Source organism: Clinocottus analis, unplaced genomic scaffold (genome assembly GCF_023055335.1).
Source record: "Clinocottus analis isolate CAN_PGR_092001 unplaced genomic scaffold, fCliAna1.0.p SCAF_21, whole genome shotgun sequence".
In the NCBI taxonomy this organism is placed as follows: Eukaryota; Metazoa; Chordata; class Actinopteri; order Perciformes; family Cottidae; genus Clinocottus; species Clinocottus analis.
This window is the reverse complement of record NW_027175943.1, coordinates 11,056,406-11,079,268: the sequence shown is the minus strand read 5'-3', so window position 1 is coordinate 11,079,268 and position 22,863 is coordinate 11,056,406. Positions and strand designations below refer to the sequence as shown.

Sequence of the window (22,863 nt, the reverse complement as noted above, 5' to 3'; positions counted from 1 at the left end):
TCTGTATATGTATGTGCACTTATTTCCACAGTTCTTCGCCGGTGTTGGCCCAACAATATGTTTTGTTTAGTTTTCCATCAGTTTAGAGCTCAACTGGTTCATTTGCACAGCCACGATCATAGCTCAGCACACAGACGTCTGTGTTGGTCCACATGTTGGTAGGTACAGGAACGTTTGAGGTCTCCTCTACAGTTCGTCCACCAGAGAGCACTGAAAAGCTGACTTTTACACTACAAGTTGCTGACGACACTTTTAGTCTCCACCAACCACATTTAAAGGAACATACTGGAACTACTTCTTGGTGAACAACATGGTGCGGTGGCTGTGAAGCTTGTCACAGAGATGTTGCCAGGTTTGATTCCACAAAGTCAACACGTTGTTACGGAATTAACACATAAAACCAATATAGTGTGTTAATTCCATACACAATATGAGTGTGACCTTGAGACAGACATAAACTATTGGTTTGTCGTCTTCTGTTTGGAAGCCTTGAACCTTTTGGCCATCACCATCTTGTTTTTTTGCAACCAGAAGTCACATAGGAGGGTGGAGCTAAACTAACTAAGAATAAGTGTTACAATTTACTTTCAAGAACTGAAAACACCAAGTATCATTCTCATTGACTTCTATACAATCAGAAGTGTTTTTGCAAATGAAGCGGACCCCTGATGATCCTGTTTAATGGTCCCGTTGTACGTTATTGGAATTTTTAAACACTCAATGTAATATGAGTATTTGCTCAGAAATCCAGTAACAGTCTACATCTATTCCCATGTTTGTTCTGAGAGAAAGGGCACACATCTTTTCCGTCTTGAGCCATTTGGTTGTTGGAAGCTGAAGGCCAGTGTGAAGTCTTGTGTCTTCAGTTTTCATAAAGAAGATCTCTGCACTGTTCAGCTTTGCCCCAACCCTAACCAGGCCCCTTGTCCCTACTGCTGAAAAACATCCCATCAGAACGACTATTGATCGGTGGCGTTACACCCATCATCAAACAGGATCTCCTGAGCTCAACTAGCGTGAACAAACTTCTTCCAAATAAAGAATCATGGACATCATTGAGCTCTTGGGAAGCTTACATTATTTCTCAGATCGTGCCACGACGCAGTGCGGTCTGGTCTGGTCTTTGCAAGCAGCTCCTTCCATCTCACAGCTGTTTTTTTCCTTCTGTTATGCATTGTCAGCTGTGAGGTGGTCACAATTAGGCATCTACCTCCAATGGCCAAGGTTAGGCATTGACCTCTAATGGTGTTATTGGTGTTAATGGTGTTATGGTGGCTTGACCTCCAATGGTTAGTTAGGCATTGATCTCCAATGGTTAGTTAGGCATTGACCTTGAAGGTTTATTCGTGAAGAAAGATAACCTCGTACACAAATAATCCCAAAGGTAGAAAAGGTTTATTACTGAAAAAGCATTGAAACATTCCCTTTGAACTGTTAAACAAGTCAAGTCAGAATTACATTCTCAGAAGGTAGAATAGCTTGGTCACATCCAGCTATTTACAGCTGTCCAGGCAGTCTTCTTTACAGCTTTGTGCTCAAACAGAACATCATTTCAGCAGTTTACTCTGAATGGAAATGGTACAAAAACATGGACCTGTATATCAGAACTGATACACAACTGTTCATCCTTTGACTACTCATGCAGGAAAGCCTTTGACTCTCAATACTCACAAATGAGAAACTTCTCTAACATGGAGCTCTTTACAGATAATAATCAATAATCATTATATAAGAGGAGATTCAATAAATAATGAATACCATAGCTCCCAATATTGTGAAACCACCCTCTCTCATACATCTCACAACCACTTTAGTATTGTGTGTATTTACAGTGCAGAGGGATGCTTTATGCCACATGGGGAAGCGGATATGAACTGCAGGAGCTTTTTACACAATTCAAAAAATTGTAAAAAAGTTGTCACGGAGGAACAGCATGGCACAGTATCACATACACTCTCCGGTAGAACAGTTCTGGATACCCATGCAACGGTCCATTGACTGACCAGGGTCGAGAACAGCCTTGGACTTGAACACGCAAGCCTGCTCGGAGAGCAGAAAAAAACCCTAGCTATAATCCAAATCAACTGTTTATTGTATTGTAACTGAGATAATAAGGCATTAGTGTTGTCTTTTTAACCCATTGTATATATTAATTGATTTGTTCAACACTGTTTGATCCATTTGTTCTAACGGTTCGCCTTCATGGAGGTTTGGTATCTGGCTCCAGAAGTTAATGGAGGTTCGTCCGTCTGTTTTTTTAAAAGCCAGACTTTGGAACGAAGGTTTAACGAAATCATCTCAAAATAAAAAAAACGACTCATCCGCAATACAACACACTTTTGCTCACAAGTTTTGCTGACAGTTGTACTGGGTCTGGTATGACCAGAAACCTATGGTGGATAATGTTAGCAAACTTGAGGCAGATACTGCCGCGTACAGTGCTTTTGTTCACTTTAAGACCCTTCTCTACTCTCTGACTGTGATACTACAGTTTAAGGATCCATTTAGCCGTCCCGCTTCAAGGTGTGACCAGGGTTTCACTCTGTGATTTCATTACTTTTTCTGTTATCCAGCAGCAGGTTGTATTTGATCAAATGTTTGAATTAAATATTTCCCAAACTGCCACTGCTTCATCCTTCTGCAAGTAGTGTAGTGAGGAAGAGGAGTTGAGCAGAGTGGCACACTCTGGGGAAATATATGATGTACTCATCACTCAGCAAAGAACACAGAAACACTGACTGCTTGTAGTTTAAACTCTTTGTTCAGAAGTCCATGATGCTTTTAGTATTTCCAAGAATGTTGCACTTTTTAAAATGTTTAAAAATCTCATTCGTCATAGCTTCGATGTAAAAAATGTCCATACTGACTGTCATGAACCCACATTACAACCCTGGTAGGAAATGAGGTAAAGCTGCTCGTTGGGGCGAATGTTCCCAATACAGCATTTTCTTTCAAGGTGACTCTATGAAGGTAAACACATTGATACAAGTATAATAAATAAATAAGACAAAGGGTGGGTGTTCTCTCCTGGTCTGTGGTCCTCCACCGTCTCATGCAGTCCTCTTCAGTTCCTGTGTGCTTCTGCAAAACAACACCAACAGGTTTGGCAAATGAAAAACAACTGCATGCTGGAGATCTGCCCGACTGACTGAAGCTGATTTATAAATGAATAACTAAATTACATTTTATAAGCAGTGACAATAAAGACTATATTAGGGAACTATTACTGTTATTATCTCAACAAAAGGAACTAATATACCATAGAAGGGTTATATATCCTCACATAGGATGTTTTACACATTGTACAAACACTTCTCCCAGGCCTTTTCCTACAAGCATAAGAACCCTATATGGTTCTAGTTAGCGCCATTATTTCCAAGACTGTATGCGTGTTCTGTCTGTGGTGCTACTGTACCTGCCACGGCCCCGCTGTGTTGCTGGAGCTGGCTGGTGAAGAAGCGTTCTCTCTGGGACACCTGCTCGTCCCAAGCCTCCAGTATTTGCCGTTGCTCGCCGGGCTCCAGGGCCAGGGTCTCCGGGTGGGCCTCGTCGATGTGGGCTCTCACTCCCTCTAGGTTGTGGGAGTACTGCAGCTCCCCACACACCATGCACACCAGCAGCTGGTTGAGCGGATCGTAGTCCATGAGGTAGCGGTTCCTCCACACGGCGTCTGAGACGGGATCTTCTTCTCCATTATTATTCTCATAGTCGCCGAACAGAAGCTCCGAATCAACTAGATAGACAGTTGAAAGAGAAAATGTTTTGTGACAATTTCTCCAATTTTAAACATTTAGGAGGTTCAAAGAGACATAGTTGAGACTTCACCTTCGACTGGTTCTGTGTAACTTGAGAAAGAAAAGGTTCCCGGGTCGGTTTCCTCTGAATTGCTGTAAAAGAGAGCAGAGTTACATTCATTATTATGCCACATCGAGCCTGCAGCCAAACTGATTTGATGTCAGTATTACAAGTTTCCCACCTCATTAAATGTTCCGACTCCTCAGAGGAGCTCACCCACTGACCAGAATCCTACAGTCAGAGAAAAACATTGTGTTGTTTGAAAAAAAAAGAAAAGAAAAAAGATAAACAAACTCCATGCTTGAATGAAAACGTACATGGGGTTAGGGTTCACGAATGTAACCTGAGTGGTGCTTTGACTAATGTCTGTTCGTCATTTAATGCGACCATAATAATTTGACTGTTTTTTTCTATACCTGAGTTTGTGGCTCCTGAGCAGGCAGGATGGGCCTCAGGTTGTTGGAGGCCCTTCTTGGGCCGACTCCCCTGTCCCGAATGGCCTTCCTGGCTCGCTGTTCCTTCTTTTTTATCCTCCAATACTCCCTCTTCCTCCTCAGAAAGTCCTCCTCAGACTCCCCTGGGATGGGCTTTGGTGGAACCATGGAGGTTATAGATGTCAGCTTGGTGGGAGTATGTATCACAGGCGTGGCACTCCGAAGCTGAGAACAAGGGTTTTTTATTGGTCTGAGGCTGGAAATTGGAGTTAGAGGGGGTTCAATGGGTTGGAAGTTGATGCTGGATAGTGGGTTGTCTGGGGGCTTCAAAGTCAGGAGCGAGGGGGCCGAGTCCAAGTTTGTGCTTTTGGACATCCACTTTCGTGAACCTGGCATGGCTTGTTGCGGATTCTCTTGAGCTCCGGACAAGATCCTTCCAATGTTCACATGGTTCTGCTTACTTCTGAGTGAACAGGAGACACTGGTGACGGGCAATCTGACCTGGAGTGTGGCAGGTGAGTGTTCAGCGGCGCATGTTGAGGGGCTAACGCACAGAACAGAGGGTATACTGGTCACTGCAGTCACAGACACTATAGATGGCTTGGGCTGGAAAGCTGGTGTTCCTGGAGGATTCAAACCCTTAACAGGGTTTATATTCACAAGACGTGTAGTCTGAAAGACAAAGATATGAACAGGAAAACAAATTATTAATCTCAGTTTTTCACAGGCAAGCCCAATTAAATACAGCAACCAGACGATAATCTATCTGAAACATGCACATATGTGTTTGCCCTGAGCTAAACTAGGCCCCTCTCCGTCACACTCCTCTATTTTTGCTGTTCAAGTGTCAAATGCCAGACAGAGGTTTGTGGTGTAATGACTCAGGTTTCAGCTGGAGAGGGCACTGGCTGGGTCTACAAACCTTGTGCTCTTTGTGTTCACAACATGCCTCAAGGCAGCACTGGTGTCTTAAGTTAAGCAGTACCAGATGCTGTGAGCTCAGCATGATCAGGGTTCATCACATATCAAGGGCACAGTGCTGCCCAGCAAGTAGCTTCTTGGTGCTCCTGAGCTATTTGCACAAATTTTAATTAGGTGATGTGCAGACATGCAGCGCAATGTTGTGGATATGCAAATGAGCAAAAACTATTTACAAAGATCAGCAGTAATACTCACATGCGCTACAGAGAGTTGTTGGTAACTGAAGCGCTTTCATAAGGGGTAACAGACTTTCCAGTGATCGCAGCTGAACTTAATGTTCTTGCTTATATCAAGAATGATATCAATGAGCCAAAATTGCCATTAGCTGCTGTTCCAAAATTTTCTATATATCAATATAGCCTGTTTTGATTTATTTAGTTTGTGGTGTCAACACTTTAGTGTCATTCTCGGAAAATTAAAAGTGTAGATGACCCTAAAAGACAGGGGGGTCTGGTGGAGACAAAACAGTATGAACATTTCACATAGGTACCCAAAATGACCGAGGTAATTAGTATTATCGCAATACTGTTAAAGTAAGCTGAACATTTTCAAAAAATACTGATATATAAATACTAAAATCACCCTTTGGGTCTTATCAATGTTGATTCACTCAAATTCTGCAATTACACCTCATGTTTCAGGGTTTTTTTTTGGAGAATGTGTGACACAAATGCAAACTCCTTCACTCAGTTAGTACAATATGGGCTACTTATTATAACATTGTCTCTTTGTTACACTACACACAATGTATGACCATCTACATGTTTCGGATGGTACAAAATGTGTCACATCACCTGCATGTTCTTCTGAGAGAGGCGACTGCTGCATTCTCCCTGTCTGTCCTTCTGCCTGGCCCTTAACCGGGCCCTTTGCTGCCTCTTCATCAGCTTCCAGTACTCCCTCTTCCTCTGCAGGCTGAACAAACCGCTGCGCTCGGTCACCACACTGAGATATCCTTGTGCTGGTCGTGAGTTGCTGTTTTGGCATTCTTCCTGTGCCTGACCCTGTTGTTCACAGGGTTGTTGCTGTGATTGTGGTTGATCCAGGGGTGGGTGATGAAGCTTTGGCGGCTCAAGGGAACAGCAGCTTTGAAGGCCTGCTTTTTTGGTGCGAAGCCTCTGGGCTCTGCGTGGTGAAGAGGCTTCCACGGCGGGGTTTACTATGAAGTTGGAGAGGGTTTGAGATGAGTGCTCGCAAGTGGGAGGCAGGACGACGCCGCTGGAGTTGGGAAGAGGTGGGAGTGGCTCGCTACTTTGGGATGAGTCCTTGAGATGAGGGCTTTGTGAACACGCTTGTACCAAGGCATCGGAATCTGGCCAGCTTTTAATCTCCAATGTCAAGTCAGCAGCAATGGGAGCCAACTCATTCAGAGGTAAATTTGGCTTCATCTCTTGCTCTGTGGCCTCTTCCGTTGACTCCATTTTGATGGCAGTCGGCTCACTGCCACACTCTGTCACTGTGCTCAGTGATTCTTCCAGAAGTTTCTTCATAGAGGCTACGGCTAGCAGAGTGGTAGCTTGGCTGTCCGCATTAAGAGCTGGGTCAGGCTCTGCAGGAGGCGCTGGAGGTGGTGGTGGGGAGGTTGAGGCTTTGATATCTGGACAGATGGCTTGTTCTGGTTGAGAATTTAGGTCAACTTCTGGCATAGACTCTCTCTCTTGTTTTATCTCATTTGCATGTGGCGTAACCGGTACACTGTTGTTGGGGAGACATTGTGCATTTCCTGTACGGTCAGGAAGACTTCTGCCGAATGGTGTGGGGGTTATTGCTACTGGCTTCTGGGCCCTCCTCCTCTGTAAGGTCACACTGGCCCTGGCCTGTAAGGCGCCCTGCTTCAGTCGTGAGGCACGAGCTGCTCGCTGCTCTCGCTTCTTTATCCTCCAGTACTCCCTTTTCTTAGCCATCCTTTCCTCCTCTGTCAAGTTTGGATCCAGCGAGAGCATCGACAGTGATGCCGCATTACTTGACACCGCCATTTTCATTACACAGCCCCCGAGGTTCGACGCCGTTGTTGATTCTCCAGAAATGGCATTCTGAGGGGTTTGAGGATGAGTGAGTGTGAGCTGACTAACTGTTTGGATTGCTAACTTGTGTGGATTTGGAACCGCTGTGCTTTCAAATTGAGTCATTTGTCTGGTTTGCAGTCTTGGAGGCTTGTTGACCGACTGTACAGCAAGAGGAAAAGAGACTTTCACCTGAGCTGGGCGGAGGTGAGGAAGGGTTACACGGATGGGTGTTATGACTCTTCCTTTCATACCAGGTTGGTGCTGAGGTTTTGTGATGGGGGTGTTGTTAGGAACTACATGACACTCTGTGTTGCTATTTGAAGGAACCTGGGGAATGTTATTAGTGAGTGTCCCGTCCTCCTTGATGAACCCTCCAATGGTCTCAGAGGCGTGGGTGAGGCTGCTTCCCGCTGACTGGGCCAGCGCTCTGGTCCTCCTCATCTCCTCCAAGATGAAGTGGTAACGCTTCACTCTTCGCATCAGAGAGTCCCTCTCCTTTAACCGAGACTTCACTTCCATCGACAGTTTAGCTCGCTGTTCGCGCTTTTTAATTCGCCAGTACTCTCGCCGCTTGGCTATTATCTGCTCAGGCGTGTCGTTGGGGTCGATCCGGGGCATATTTCTGGTAGCAAAGACTGAAGAAAGTGACGGGGATCTACATCTTAGGCTTCTTTGATTCATGAAATTCTTCTGGGCATCGATGAACCTCTGTCTTGGTGTTTTACATCGCGCTATCCCTCGGGAAACATTGGAAAGATGTACATAACTTGGAAATTTTCTTATCGACTCCCCTGGCTTTCTAACAGATATAGCGTCACATGTGACGGCTGTTTGTGTTGTCCTATTCCCATGTGGATTTTCTACCTTAATCCGATCTGCTTGCAGGTTAACTGTAGCAAAACTTCTTGTCCCACTTTGCAGTTCATAATTGCCCCTTTTGGCAGATGTAAATGAGGTTTTGACCTGAGTAGGACACTGCCTCTGGCCCGCTCCTCTCAAAAATGACTGCGACGGAAGATGCTGAAGAATCTTGCCTCCCAGAAGTCCTGTTTTTTGTGCTGTCTGCCTCTGTAACATCACCTCTGCGCTCTGCTTCCTTTCTCCGGCTTTAGCTATCTGGGCTGCCAGCTTTGCCCTCTGCTCTCGCTTTTTGATCCGCCATTGCTCTCTGCGCCTGGCTGCTCTCTCTTCCTCTGGCTCCGGGGAAGAATGGGAGTTGCTAACACCTTTAGCCCTCCGCAAGGTGACCAAGGCACTCTTTGTTCCACTTTGAGGTGTTGTGTTCGCTGTTCTGCCCTCTGTTTTAATAGAGACTGGGATGCATGGTGAAGACATAAGAATCATGCCTGTGGTCACATTGGTGGGTAGGAGCTTCGGCTGAATGTGTAATGCAACTTGTGCCTTATGTTGTGTTTTGGGGACTGATGCGCCCTGCATAGACACACATGACTGAGGCGCCGTTTCAGAGGAGCTGCCATTGGTGGTTCTGGTCACTCTGTTTGGAGGCACTGAGGAACAGGTGTTCAGCTGGGTTGCACTGGGTGTGGGTGAGGTAACGGCTCTGCTCACAGCACCCCTCGCTGTGGCTGTGTTGCCCCGCGCAGCTTTGGCTGAGATGGAACATGATGCTGGCAACTGAGGTGAGACCCTGTCAAGTTTCATTGTTTGGAGCCACTTCTCCTTTTGGTTTTCAGTGGCTATAACCGAGCTGCCCCCGACAGTATTTCCAGAGACGGCGACTTTTTTGCGTGAGTCATCGTTACTCTGCAAAGGAGAAGAGAAAGCAGCAAAAGGGTCGGATAAAGTAGCACTCACAACTGCAGGGGACTGCAGATGTAGGAGCTTTCCGCTATGTGTTCCCTTTCCTCTGCGCTCTGTCAGTCGGGCCCTCTGCTCTCGTTTCTTAGTTCTCCAGTATTGTCTCTTTTGGGTGAGGGTGGCGTCATCATATTCTGACGCCGGCCGGTAGCGGTGCGGCGTTGAACCACCTTTATCTTTTGCAGTTGGCATCGCCAGCTTGGACGTCCCATCAGTTCTCATCCAACAGTGCTGGTTGGCTCTTCCCTTGTCACGCCTATTCAATTCATCCCGTCAGTCTAGAATCCTCGCTGGCATCAACTTAAATGGTGTCCTCCGACATAATGTTTTGCTCTGCTGAGCAGCTGCCTAATCTCAAGGACATCACATTGGTATGCGGGTGTTCTGAGGAACAGAAAGAGAGCGTTAATTGCATGTTACTTTGTAATAAACCTGGTAACAGTGGAGCGAGCTAAAGCAAGAATCTATAGTGAAAACATTTTATATTTTGCAATTTTAAAAAGAAGATCCTGGCCTACTGAGGACTAAGTGGACATCCTGACACGATGCAAAACACCCATTGGCCATTTTATAAAGTGCACAAGGAGAGCCAAATCAATCTACAACAGGTCAGCCATAAATTCTATAGATTTTGTTTTCCATATGAATATTATGCTCTTCAGTACAACTGCCACACCGGCAATAATAAACATATAGTTGAATTGGCACCTCTCAGAACATTGTAATCTTTGTAGATAAAACATGGGGCAGAGCTGTGTTACTCGATCACATTAGATATCTTGTAAAGTGAAGAATATCAAACCATCATATGCACGGACACACACACAAAAAGTAAACATCAAATGTTCATGTGTAACATTTACATGATACAAGTGACTATTAAATATTTGATATGTAAAATATACAAATCAAATATGTATATTCTACATAATTTGTAAATGTGGTGAAGTCATACTTAAGCACACATGGTTGTAATAAATTTCATGCCACATGTCACAATTGAAATGTGAGACAGCATATGAAAACACCATGTTAAGATTTTATGTCACATGCCAATCACATTCAGATATTTAAGCCTACTGTTGTTTAACACAACAGTGTGGAACATTTCAAATGCAACGTGTTCTCACTGTGTTTTTTGTGAAAACACTCACTTTCTAACTTTACTCTTCATTTTTTTCGACTTTCTTTACTAAACAAAAATGTCACATTGACGCTCATGCTAGTACCCCGGTCTCAGAGAGCCTGACAGAAATGGATCGCATGCTAATCAATAGACAATGCATATGTAAGCTACCAAGACGCCCATCTCCTCTCTCACAACACGATTTCCACGTGAGACAGAGTACACCTTATAGTTGGCTAATATTAAAATGTCGCATTTTAACATATGAATCTTAAATATCCCACCCAACGGCATATTGATACAAATGTGCGCATATGTAGAAATGTGTAGCCTTACGTTCAGCTACAGGAACCAGGAAGAAAGCGGAGTGACACTGTCCCTTTAAAACTGTCCCTTTCTATCACAAATTATATCTGTCGAGAGCCATTTTATTCTTTATTCTGCGACTATTTGATTGAAAACGCGGCGAAGCGGCCGAGCTAAAGCGCAAACAACACCACACACCGAAACGCAGTGGGAAAACCGCGACATTTAGGGCGTAAATCGAGCCTAAACCGCTGTGTCTCTCAGCGGCACAATGGACAAGCTCTTCCCCCTGTTGTCCTCACGGACGGGCGCCTGTCTGAGTCTGCTGCCTGCACGAAAAGCAGCGAGAAACCCCGCACATTGCTGTCGTAAAAGTACGACGACCGGAAACGTGTGGTAGAAAAACATGCATACCCGATACCTTTTAGTTACACCTAACTTTCCGGGACAGTTTTTGTGAACGTTTTTTTGGACATACGTTGCCAGGACACTGCAGCTACTTTCCGCCAGCGGCCAGCCAGCCGTGCTCTCTGAGGCTGCCTTGACAACGCTCAAAAGTACCAGGATGTGGGACCTGGGTGCCTGCGCTGAGTACGCGCGTGTGTGCGCATGCGTATGCTCCGTGGCGCGGACACGCAGAGACAGCGCAACACAACGCCCCCCTCCGCTTCCAAACCATTAAGTGGCGTTTATGAGAAATAATGTTACAAAATTGTGGCTTCGAGCTAAAAAGCTACACGTTCACGAGTCACGACGGCAGCAGGATTGACCTCATTTTTTATTTTAAGATTAAGTGAAACCTGAATTAGGAGCAGGACTCACATTCAATAACCAATCAATGAAAACATTGTGACAATGCACAGATATTACATAAAGCTCGCGATAACATATAGCATTATTTTTTCTCCTATTTGGCGCAGCTGGACAAAGCTTAATTGATTTAGCGGCTTTTTTTTTTTTTAATTTTTTTTACAGATGACCTAAATTTATGTGCGGAAGCACCAAAAACAGGGGGTTTGAATAATAAGCACAACGATTAAATATGTTTCATTAATACGCACTTGTAGTAGAGTTAGTGGCTGGTATTACAATCATTAACCTATAGTAGGTGAATAAAAATAGACAACAAAAGTATCTTCAAAAATCTATATCAAATTCCATTTAAAGACGGCTGAGAGGGGCTCCAATGTATTTTTTATTCCAGTAAATCACATCAAACAAGCAAACGTGTAACTAAAGCTGGCAGCTGGAAACGTTTCTCTCCACACATCTTTGGAACAGACACACAAACTATGTAGTAATATTTTGGGGGATTTAAATCATACGACAACAAATAACACTTGATAATAGAAATTTATGTAAGTGTATATGCTCAAAAACATTGTTTTGAATGTTTTGACGCAATGTTGACCTTTGGTTCTTGCATGGGCATATTTAAAGGTTAATCTATGGTAGCAAACGGAATATTAAGGGCGGATGGGGGGGTCCATTGTTCAGACAAAGCAAAACACATCAATTGAGGCTCTTGAAAGAGTGTATTTGTTATTAATATAGAAAAGTGTGTATAATAACGGCGGCTGTGAATATAGCTTGTTAAAAATGACTACACAGAATTTGCTTTTAGAATCAAAGTAGTCTACCCCCCTGGATCCCTAACACTAAATATTATGAGCTCGCGCTTAAGGGGCCCTGATTTCCAATGGACCCGCCTCGTTTTTTTTTAACCGATGCTTTGCCGAAGCAGCCCGCCTCTGTCTCTTATGGTTTTGTGAGAACAACAGCATTAGTATTAGCGGCTTATCAGCATTATCGCCCGCTGCTCTGTTTGCTCCCCCCCGGGGTGGGTGTGCATTGTCGACGCTGCTACTGTCTCTTTAAATTTACCCAGGAGCCCCTTAAGGAGCCCCAGGGGCCCCTAGTCGGCTCCCCACCCTGAAGACAAGCAAGAGCCTTAAAATACATTACTGGAGGCCTGCGCCGCGGCGCTACAGCTCTGCGCCGGACGGAGGAACGGGCTCTAATCACCGGCGGAATACATGATAGTGTGATTCTATGAAAAGTTAACTTGGCTCCCGTGCGGGGCGCGTGGGGGGACATCGTGGAGCTCGCGCTCCTCAGCGATGGGCTCGCGGTAGAGCGCCTGCCAGATGCGTGTCGAACGGTGTGAACATGTCACTGTTGTAACGTGTTGTCGTGAGCGTGACATGTCCCGCTTCAACGCCACGACACGGTGAAGCGAGGAGGACCACTATCCACGAGGAAAACCGCGGCCGGGCCAGTGATGGAAGAGAAAGAACCGGGGGGAAGCGAGCCCGTGGACCTCCGGTGTGCCGAGCAGGCTGAGCTGCTCTCATTAATAATAAGCGGAGAGGAGGAAGCGACGCAAGAGGAGAGTGACTTGGGAGGTAAAGGAAAAAAAAGAAGAAAGAAAAAAAAGAGTGTTATTATTCATGGTGTTTCTCACCGCGAAGTGGGACTGCGTGGCTGTCAGAGCCACGGCCATTGTCAGACAGCCAGTTAATCCGTGTCGGGGACAATGCCGTGGAGCAGCATGGCCCCTCCGTCTCTGTGGCTCCTATAAACAAAGGCTCAACAGCACCCAGGCAGGCGGACCCGAGAGACACGTCGCTGCCACCTAGTGGACAGCGGCGGCACAGGCCGCCTCACGCCAACGAATAAACAATAATAGTGAGTTACTGGAATAAATAATCCGTTATTAAATATCACATAGCGTGATGTGTTCAATACCGCAACAGTATACAAACCAGGTGCGTTTCTTCTTCTTGAGTGATGGTGCTAAAAAACAAACTGATCGTGTGAGCCACAATGACAGCTTCTAAGTGTTACATTTTGAGAAAGCATATCATTTACTGGTCGGTCTGCATCCCAACCCTCACCTAAGGTCACAAACTCTGGGTCCTGACCAAAAGAACAAGGTCACTAATACAAGCTACTGAAATGAGCTTCCTCCTTAAGGTGGCCGGGCTCAGCCTTAGAGATAGGGTAAGGAGCTCGGACATCAGGGGGGAGCTTGAAGTTGAGCCCCTGCTCGCTCCTTTGTGTCAAAAGGAGTCAGTTGAGGTGGTTCGGGCATCTAATTTGGATGCTTCCTGGACGCCTCTCATTAGAGGTTTTCCAGGCACGCCCAACTGGAAGGGTTAGGGTAAGCCTTGGTCAGCCTGCTGGTCCTGCTGCCACCACGACCCGACCCCGGATTAAGCAGATGAAAATGGATGGATGAATATAAATTATCCCCATAACATGTTACTTTATTCTCAGATTGCAATTTAAATCAAGGGAGCGCCACCCAGGTATGAAAGAATAGGCAGTACACAACACTCAGTCAGCACACTGATGTTGGAGTCTGACAAATACACATTTTTGTGGCCAACACCAAAGTTATGTATAAGATACAACATATACTATTGTACATTTTTGCAACGTGTAGTAAAGTGGATTGTTTTGGTTTGTCTCCTGTTTCAGACGAGGACAGCCTCGCCAATGGCCACGGGGAGGAAGAGTCAGAGGCCGGCATGGTCACACCTGCCACATCTCCAGGCACCAGCTACTGGAACATCACAGAGGGCCCGGACCAACCGTTCCTCCTCTCTCCGGCCCCCGGGCCCTCCGCACGTAAGCCCAGGGTTCAGAGGGCCTCGCGTCCGGGCCTGAGCCGGATACCGGGACGGGACCACCGCCGCTACTACCACGAGTACTGGCGCTGCGAATACCTAATGGACTTTGACCCCCAACGGCACGGGATGATCTGCATGGTGTGCGGCAGCTCGCTGGCCACCCTGAAACTCAGCACCATCAAGAGGCACATCCGACAGAAGCACCCAGACTCCCTGCTGTGGAGCGCCGCCGACAAGGAGGTCATTCGCTCCGGGTGGGAGAGCCACCTGAGTCTGGGTGGAGTTCAGAGGTCATATGGCTTCGCCGCTGCGGTTTCACCTCCGGGGAAAGAGGAGCAGCCGGACTTGGACCAGCATGCTGCCGGTGGGGAGGACTCTCGACGTGAGTTCACTAAACCTCACACTTGGTGGCAGTATGAGTTTACGGCTCGGTGTGGAGGTGGAGGAGAGGATGATGTAATGATTCAGTTGGGATGTGTTGGGGCTGGAAAGGGAGGTGCCTGGGCCTGACTGTGCTCAGGTGGCAGCATATGTTTCCATGTTCCAGACCACAGAGAACACATTCACTCTGGGGAAATCTGACCTCTGAGACTTAAAGTTAAATTAAATTAAAAAACCTCGAATGCAAATGCAAAACAAAAGTAGTCCTGTGATGAAAAACAAGGTGTGTAAAATTAATCTGATTCAAACACTGGCGTACAGCATGTTCATCAGCTGTTTGTTTACAGCTGATGGTCAGTGTATTTTTTAACAAACCAGCCTAGTGGATTCCCTTGCTTCAAGCCTTTATGCTAAGCTAATGCAGTGAAGAAGAAGATGGCCAGCTAGAAAACATAAAACTTGGACTTCACAAGTCTGTTATGTGCATCAATATCTGCTCACATGTTCGCCACAATAAACTGCTGGTCGTACCAGACCAAGTAAGACAGCAGGAAAAAAAGATGTTACATGTAGTGTCTCCAACTCTATAATCAGATTACATTGTGTATTTAAATGTGCCCATTCAAATGACTTAAACAGAATCCCTGTTTTATTAGATATATTATAAAATAAAGATGTATGCTTGTTTCTCGTTTCAACATGCATCATGAACATATTTCCTCTATGATATAAATGCTCATTCACTGTAGGCAGTATGGAAGCAGAAACTTAACAAAAGACACCGTGGCCAACAGCTATCATCAAAGCTTTCTATTTTCTCAATGCAGCCGAACCCTCGGAGCCGGTGACACCCCAGGAGCCACAACAACCCCCGAGTCTGCCCCTCAGCTCCGAGGAGGGTGAGGCCCGCCAGCCCCAGGAAGAGGAGGAGGAGCAGCCAGACGTCGGGGGGCCATCGGCCCGGACCCTGGAGCGCTACCTGAACGACTCGCTGCACGCCTGGTTCCGCCAGGAGTTCCTTATGGAGTACGAGGCGGAGGCTGGACGGCTGCTGTGCATGGTGTGCGGCGGGGAGCTGCCCTCGCTTCACCTGGACCACATCAAGAGCCACGTGCTGGACTCCCACCCCAACTCCTTGGTTTACAGCTCCGTGGAGAAGCACTGCATCCTGCAGGCCTGGGCTCAGGCTCACGGTAGGAACGTGCACTGTGCACTAAGAGGGAAACACAAAGTAGATCAGGTCCGGAACCGCTGTACTCGTGTGTAGTTCCATCAATTTCTCGTGTGATTCTCTGCCCCACAACAGATCAGTCAGAAACCTCAATCAAATCAGAGCCCAACACCAAAGAAGGCGGGTCGGACCTCTTTGCTCAGGAAGTGAAGGCCATGCAGATCAACACGGACTTGTACCCAGACGGCGACGGCACTTTAACTCAGGACGCTTACTTTATCGGCGAGAACGGAGGCGTCGGAGCGCCACAGCGGGAAGCCCCGCCCCTCCGGCAGCCCAGGAAGAGGCGGCTGCACGAGGGCGACCCGTGGAGGCTCCGTCTCGACTACCTGGTGGCCCACGGGCCTCAGGGCCGTGGCACCTTCTGCATGGTGTGTTCTCAGGTCCTGCACGAGATCAAGGTCAGCAGCTTCCGCCGCCACATCCAGGAGTGTCACCCCGAGACCACGACCCTGAGCCGGCAAGAAAGGGAAGCCATGGCTGCTGCCTGGACCAAAGATTATTCTAGTGAAGGCCCACAAGTTCAAGACGGTGAGAAGCTTTAACACTATTCCTGTTACTGTGAAATAGAAATTGGGCTGTACATTGATAGTTAATCTCTTTGTGTCTTGATATTTAGTATATTGTCAATTTCCACCTTATTATTCCCACTTTGCATTTTATTCTACCAACATTGAAACACTGTCAATGCACTTCCTGCACAAATGTTTCACATTAAAAGCTTTTGACTTACCTTACCACTTAAATTAATTCGGCAGACGTTCTTTGTCCCAAAAAAAATAGTTTGAAGTGCTTAGACATCATTTAAAATGCTAAAAAATAAACTAAAATTGCGTTTCTGGGGCACTCACACACCACTATAGGTTTTTCTTTACCCTTCATCTTTACACCTGATTTACAAATGTTCAATTTAATTATGGCATGTATTTGAGAATTTACGGCCTCGAAGAATTTAATTTCTTGAGAAATTGTAGCAAGTGTAATAAATGAGAGAGTATAGTTTGAGTCCTAATACATTTTCTTTAAGTCACACTTTTAGCTCTGAAACAGATTTTCTTCCATACCAATCTTGACACATTGCTTTAATATTTAAATGATGACCCAACAGCTGGTGATGTGCGCGCCATGCCTCTGTGTTTGTTAGCAGTCAGGTGGTTTCTTTCAGTCTAATACAGCCTGCTGTGTTTAGCAGAAACCAACCCGGGCGAAGCGGATGTCTTAAACACCGCGGCAGAGATGAGCGAGGACGCCTCCCCCGATGTCAGAGCGCACGGCAAAGCGGTGAAGAAGGAGGAGGGTGTGTGCGGCGGCGGGAAGGGTAAAGCGAGGGACGACGGCGCCGCCCCCTCCCGCCACGGCCACTACCCCGGCAAGGACCAGAGAAGGAACTACCAGGTGCGCTGGCGGATGGAGTACCTGATGGATTACGATTGCCGCCGACACGGGCTCATCTGCATGGTGTGCGGCGCCACTCTGGCCACGCTGAAGGTCAGCACCATCAAAAGGCACGTCCAGCAGGTGCACCCCCACTCCCTGGACTACAGCCCGGAGGAGAAGCAGCAGGCGCTGCTGAGCTACAACCAGGCGGCCCTGCACTTCATCCACTCTGACGACTGCTTCTCCTCCCAGGACCACGGTCACACCGAGCTGGCTGCCGCTCCGGCACACTTTGGCACTTAAATAAGAGCTTCCGTCCGTCCGCCGCTCCTTACCCCCTGCTTCTAAAGAGGGGGGGGGGGTCCTTCAGAAGCAGCCCTCCACCTTCTCTCTTAAAGGGAAATTCAAGTATTTGCCAAACAGGGTCTTATCCTCGCTCCTTTGCCCCCTCTGACTTTGTTCCAAAGTTCCCCAAATCTCTGCATTGCAGCTGCAGAGCAAAATGTAAACATGACCAGTTGTCATAATGGATGAACATCTGAGATGATGGATTAACATCTGAGATGTTGGATGAACAGAATTTTGTTGGTTAATACTGGATCCCCTCTACCCCTCCTCCCTAAAAATCTGAGAGTATGCAGGTAGCAACTGCCACAAAAGAAATGTCACAGCCGAAAAAAATCACAGCAATGCAAGTAGTCAATACTCAATCAATCAATCAACCAAACAACCAACCAATCCATCAGTAAATAAACACTCCCTGGTCAGACCAGTCTTTGATACTAAAACAGAGCTTTGAATTATCTAAAATCTCTGGACAAATTGGTATAGTTGTATGCAATTTCATGACTCCAATTTCATATTGGTTTTTATTTAACTCAGGCCAAGGAGGGGTCCAGATGGGGACCCATTAGGGGTCCTAGAAGGGTTCACAGGAGGGGTCCCATGAGGGGTCCAGGGCTTGCTTGAGTCTTACGCTCTCAGGAAGTTAGAGTCTTCGTTGAGGCCGAGCTAAATTAGTTTTACGATAATGTGTCTGAAGACAACACAGCACTTTGTCCCCAAAAAAAGTACTCGAGCCGAGCTTTCCTTCTGTACAGCCAATTGAATGAGACTGTTTGATGTAATTGCTGAAGACAATGAATGCCAGTGTGCAGTCCCTTTTCTCTCATTTATTTAATTCCTTGTTTACAGTGAAGGAGATGGACGTCCTCGTCTGTCGCCCATTATAATGAGATATGTTATCTCTCTGTCGGTCTGCATCCCTTCCATCATCTACATCCTAGCTGAAACTGCACAAAAAAAGAATATGTAAATATATGAAAAAATAGAAATATTTTTCCTTTATACAAGCACTTTTATGCACCCGAGTTTCTACAAACGTGTTTGTAATTATGTCCAGTTTTTCTACTTCAGTCAAGATTTGGCTGACGTCGCTCTTTAACGTCAGGAGGAACGCTCGTTGGACTTTTTGCTTTGAAGAGTTTGCTCCAGCTTGGTTTTTTTTTTTTTCATTCACTGTACAAAATGTGTGTAACAGGAGATGCTGAAGAAAAGCTTCCAGCTGTCAGAGAAACGTCTGCCATAAAAAGTCACGTCTTCACCTGCAGAATGTAACTCAGGGATTCTGTTCTAATCCACAACCATTTCATCAGTAGTCTTTAAGTCCCACCTGAAGATACTGATACAAGTATCTGGTTGTAGAAGTACAACAGTGTTGAGGCGACCGGGAAAAGAAAAAATATTGATTTGAAGGAAAAAAACAGTTATTTCCGAATAAAGTCTGAATTTTTAAGAAAAAACTAAAACAAATTTGAGGAAAAAAAGGTATATTTTGAGAAGAATATTATATAATTTTGTTTTATATTTGGAGAATAGAGTTGTAATTAAGGAAAAATCATTAAAAGTCATGTTAATCAAAAAAAGTCTTAATACTTTGAGGGAAAAGTCAACCATTTCAAAAATGAAGTTGCAATAGATCAAAAAAAGCTGTAATAACTCTGAAGATTTCAAGACAAAAAATTGGAGTGACATATGTGTCATATTTAAAATTGTAATTTTCAAAATTCTGCATTGAACCGCCAGGCTTGTGCCCTGTTACTCTGTTGTACGTTGACAGAATTTACTCAGGTGAAGCTTTTGATACAAAGTGAAATACAGAAGGACTCTGTCATATTCCCATTTCATTGGTCCTTTCTGGGCAAGAACACGCCCCCACGTCACTCCAGGAAAGTTCGGAGATGGATAGCACTTAAATATTTAAAATGAAGTAAGTTCTAATGAAATGAATGAGGGAACATGTGATGACTTTGCTTGTGTGTGTGTGTGTGTGTGTGTGTGTGTGTGGGTGTGTGTGTGTGTGTTTCTACTGTGTATGTGTATGCTGGTGAGGAGAGAGGTCCTCTTTGGCTCCTCCTTGTTCTCTCACTTTGCCTGTTCACCTTTCATTTGTACATGGCCGACTTGTGACATCATTCTCTCCATCATGTTTGAATAAATACTCAACACTGCCTGCTGTGAACGCTTCCTTCTCATTTGTCCTCCGCTTCGGGCTCATCTGAATGTTAGGATGAGACGCCCATTTAAACTCTCCTGTTCCGTCGTCCATATACATACATGTGCCTTATGTTGAACCCCAAACATGATGTGGATGACTTCTGTCATGGGCGCCAGCAGCAAAATGCATAATAATTATCCCGATCAATTTAAAGTCAAATAAATCGAGCGACAGATAAAAATGGCTGAAAGAGTGCATCTTGTTTGTCAACAAGTTTGGGTTGCTCGGTTGTGTAAAAATCATTTAGGCTTGTGAATGAGTCTTGTTATTGGCTCTTTCATAGAAGCAAAGTCTTCTGATGAACCACCTTATGTCGAATACATAAATACAGTAGCACTTGTTTAACCTATATTAACCAGAAGACATCACTTTTTGATCCTGTCTCAATTATATTTCAATTATGTGACAAGAAAGTCTGTTTATATAATTTTTGTGAAAATTATCTTGATAATTCTTAATCAGCTATGCTTCAGACAATAAACTACACTTTTGCAAGGATTTGTTGCTGTTCTCAGTAAATTTTACAGCCTACATTTTGGCCATTGTGTTAATCTGGAACATAGCTGCTGACTTTGTAACGCTTCATTCACTATTTAGGGCTGTGACTCCATTATGTAACACCACATAGGCTTGAACTGGAACGTGGCGTCGGCATGAGACTGTTAACATTAATGGTTTTAGTATGGTCTAAAATTAGAACCTATAATCCTCTATCCACCCAAACACCATAACAGACAGCAGCTTCAAGTCAAAGCTTCTTATTTTAGACATTTCATCTGGGTGGATTTTTTTTTATCTGCAGGCATGCTGGGAAAATACCTCGTTTCTTGAAAGGCCTTCCAGTGACTTTTACCCCGACACAAGAGAACACAGCCACCAAGCCACAATCCTTTGACGTGTTTTTATTAATTTCACTTTGACATCAGTACAGAGACCACAAACTTTTTTTTCCTTTTTTTGTGGACAGTTTTCTTATTTTTTTCTTGCAACATCTTTCCCAAAGCTTCAAAAATCAGAACCAAAGTCATAGCTAATACAAAAACAGAGCTGATGTTAGTGAACAACGTCTAGAAACCAGTAAAGAGTCGGAAGCAAAACAAGACTCCAGAGACAAAAAAAAAAGAAGAAATAAAGTCAAACACTCCTGCCACACACGCTGCCATACACGATGAAAACACAGGGACAAACAGGAAAAGGAGAAAAGCAACATGCTGTGAGGGAACAGGTTCATGATTATATAATAATAATAATAAATCATAATATATATATATATATATATATATATATATATATATATATATATATATGACTTAGACATTTGAGAAGGTTTTATACTTTTGAATTGTTCTTTTGGCCTCTTTGTATATAAATACTTGACTAGAGGTAAATGGAAGCTAATCCACCTTCACAGCGCCACACTGGTTCAGCCTGAAGGGAGCTGGCTGAACATTATGGGGAAGTTCAATCGAAAGATATTCATCAGATTAAAAGTAGCATCTCAGATTCCTGCCTCCACTACAACGGACGCGACGGATTTAGTTTTTGTGCCGCTGACTACGTTTTAAAGAAGAAATAGTCCCACCCCAAAAAGTGCTGACTCATAGTTCAATGTCGTGAACACCACAAATGATAGCCCATTAGAAATCTTTGAAATAAAAAAAATATATAAACAAAGCAAGAGTTCCAAATGTAACGTTAGTTATTTGACCTCTGGATGACTGCCAGAGACGAGTGTGTTCTTCAGTAGTTTGGGTGAACTTGCCCTTAAATCAGATGAACAAGCGTCAACCGACACAAATGTGTTCCATTAGCATAATGTTTATGTTTTTGATGACAAACTCAAAGCTACAATATGCAACCTCTCCACATTTAAATAAACAGGATGCAGAAAAGCATTAGCAATGACCCCCCCATCTTTCCTCCCTTCCTCACACCTGAAGCCTGCTTCCTCTACCTCAGGCGAGCCGACAGCTACCGGCTAGCATCTACAATAGAAACGCTGCATGTTTGGGCTTTAGCGCCAAAGAGTGCTACGCTAGAGGGGTCAACCGAGACCAAACGAGGCGACCACACAGCTGAGGGCATGCATGGGGGGAACGTTCTAGAGAAAACATCCAGTACAGTAGTAGTAGTAGTAGTAGTAATAGTAGTAGTAGTGGGTAGTTACTGCATTTAGAGGCTGTTGGCTATTCAGTATTAAGGGACTCCATGCAAACTTCATTTTGGGTGCAGCGAACTGGACAACAACATGAACACTCACTTTCTCCTCCATATTCATCCCTGAAAACAATGTTGACGGAGCAGTGGTTAACATATGACCATGGTTTACCCAGTTCAAAAACACCATTGAAACAGTCACAAGTAATAATATTGAACAAAAGTCTTCAGAGTGAAGGGTATGATACAGCCTATATAAAGGGCGGGAGTCGGTTTCCAGCTCACACCAGGACGTGCGCGTCATGGAGGTGAAAGAAAAGGAGACAAACGTTCCTCTGCCGGCTACACTGTCTAACGGTGTTTGACTCCCTTTCACGTCACTGCTGAGGGTTGTATGGAGTCTAAAAAGTGACAAAAGAATAGTTACTTTGAATAAAAAATTTAAAACATGAATTAATTGAAACATTTAAAACGCAACTACAAAAACATACATTTTTCTTTTTTTTTTTAAATTTAATTCCGTCCAATTGATTATTCTTAAATTCGGAGCAAAAGTTTGTTTTTCACCCAACAATTCAAAAAAAGGAAAAAACACATTTAAACTTTATTTTCATTAATATTATTCTCTTTTCTTCAAAGCTCCGGAGAACGCTAGAAAGAGGACTTTTTAATGAATCGCGATAAACGTCCACATTTATTCTGCGGGCACCTTCTATACTCCACAACTTTGAAACTCAAAACCGCTCACCAGTAGACTTTCTAACGTACCAATAGTGAGCTGGGAATCGCTTTGAGATTTCAGGGTGTGATGAGACATCAAAGAGAATCTCTTAACTTATCGAACAATCAGGAAATAATTTAAGAGGCCTCTGAAATGCCTCCAGTTTAAAACAAAGCTCAATGACACTTAACAGAACTTTTACAATGCCGTCGTCAAGCTACTAGGGAGTCAAAGCAGCGATCCTATAATTTATATCAATAATAGTAATAAGCAGTGAGAATAATAAAAATGTACAAGTGAGTGTGAGACCTCGACACTGTAGCTTCAACAGGTGCGAC

General features: G+C 44.7%; 2 protein-coding genes across 5 annotated transcripts; one reads left to right on the top strand and one right to left on the bottom strand.

Annotated features, from left to right (window-relative positions):
* Positions 1-1,376: 1,376 nt before the first annotated feature.
* si:dkey-28a3.2 (uncharacterized) lies at positions 1,377-13,008 on the bottom strand. 3 transcript variants are annotated; one of them, XM_068587632.1, is made up of 7 exons: positions 12,931-13,008; positions 6,005-9,418; positions 4,212-4,901; positions 3,977-4,026; positions 3,826-3,887; positions 3,416-3,733; positions 1,377-3,081 (listed from the first exon to the last, which is right to left on the bottom strand). In XM_068587632.1, exons 2-7 carry the CDS (start codon positions 9,254-9,256, stop codon positions 3,065-3,067), a joined length of 4,389 nt encoding a protein of 1,462 aa, XP_068443733.1. In that variant the 5' UTR covers positions 9,257-9,418; positions 12,931-13,008; the 3' UTR covers positions 1,377-3,064. The 3 variants fall into 3 exon arrangements, with proteins under 3 accessions (XP_068443733.1, XP_068443732.1, XP_068443734.1); XM_068587631.1 differs by lacking the exon at positions 12,931-13,008 and adding an exon at positions 10,888-10,973; XM_068587633.1 differs by lacking the exon at positions 12,931-13,008 and adding an exon at positions 10,881-10,896.
* Positions 12,601-19,579, top strand: zfta (zinc finger translocation associated). Of its 2 annotated transcripts, none has more exons than XM_068587635.1 (5): positions 12,601-12,871; positions 13,950-14,483; positions 15,310-15,675; positions 15,789-16,244; positions 16,906-19,579. In XM_068587635.1, exons 1-5 carry the CDS (start codon positions 12,748-12,750, stop codon positions 17,391-17,393), a joined length of 1,968 nt encoding a protein of 655 aa, XP_068443736.1. In that variant the 5' UTR covers positions 12,601-12,747; the 3' UTR covers positions 17,394-19,579. The 2 variants fall into 2 exon arrangements, with proteins under 2 accessions (XP_068443736.1, XP_068443735.1); XM_068587634.1 differs by having other exon boundaries at positions 16,903-19,579.
* Positions 19,580-22,863: the final 3,284 nt, after the last annotated feature.

Coding starts and splice junctions, on each gene's coding strand:
- si:dkey-28a3.2 (XM_068587632.1), bottom strand. CDS start 9,256: ATGAGAACTGATGGGACGTCCAAGCTGGCGATGCCAACTGCAAAAGAT. Junction 4,902..6,004: donor TCTCTCAGAAGAACATGCAG/GTGATGTGACAC, acceptor TTTGTCTTTCAG/ACTACACGTCTTGTGAATAT. Junction 4,027..4,211: donor CTCAGGAGCCACAAACTCAG/GTATAGAAAAAA, acceptor CTCTGACTGTAG/GATTCTGGTCAGTGGGTGAG.
- zfta (XM_068587634.1), top strand. CDS start 12,748: ATGGAAGAGAAAGAACCGGGGGGAAGCGAGCCCGTGGACCTCCGGTGT. Junction 15,676..15,788: donor GGCCTGGGCTCAGGCTCACG/GTAGGAACGTGC, acceptor GCCCCACAACAG/ATCAGTCAGAAACCTCAATC. Junction 16,245..16,902: donor AGGCCCACAAGTTCAAGACG/GTGAGAAGCTTT, acceptor TGCTGTGTTTAG/CAGAAACCAACCCGGGCGAA.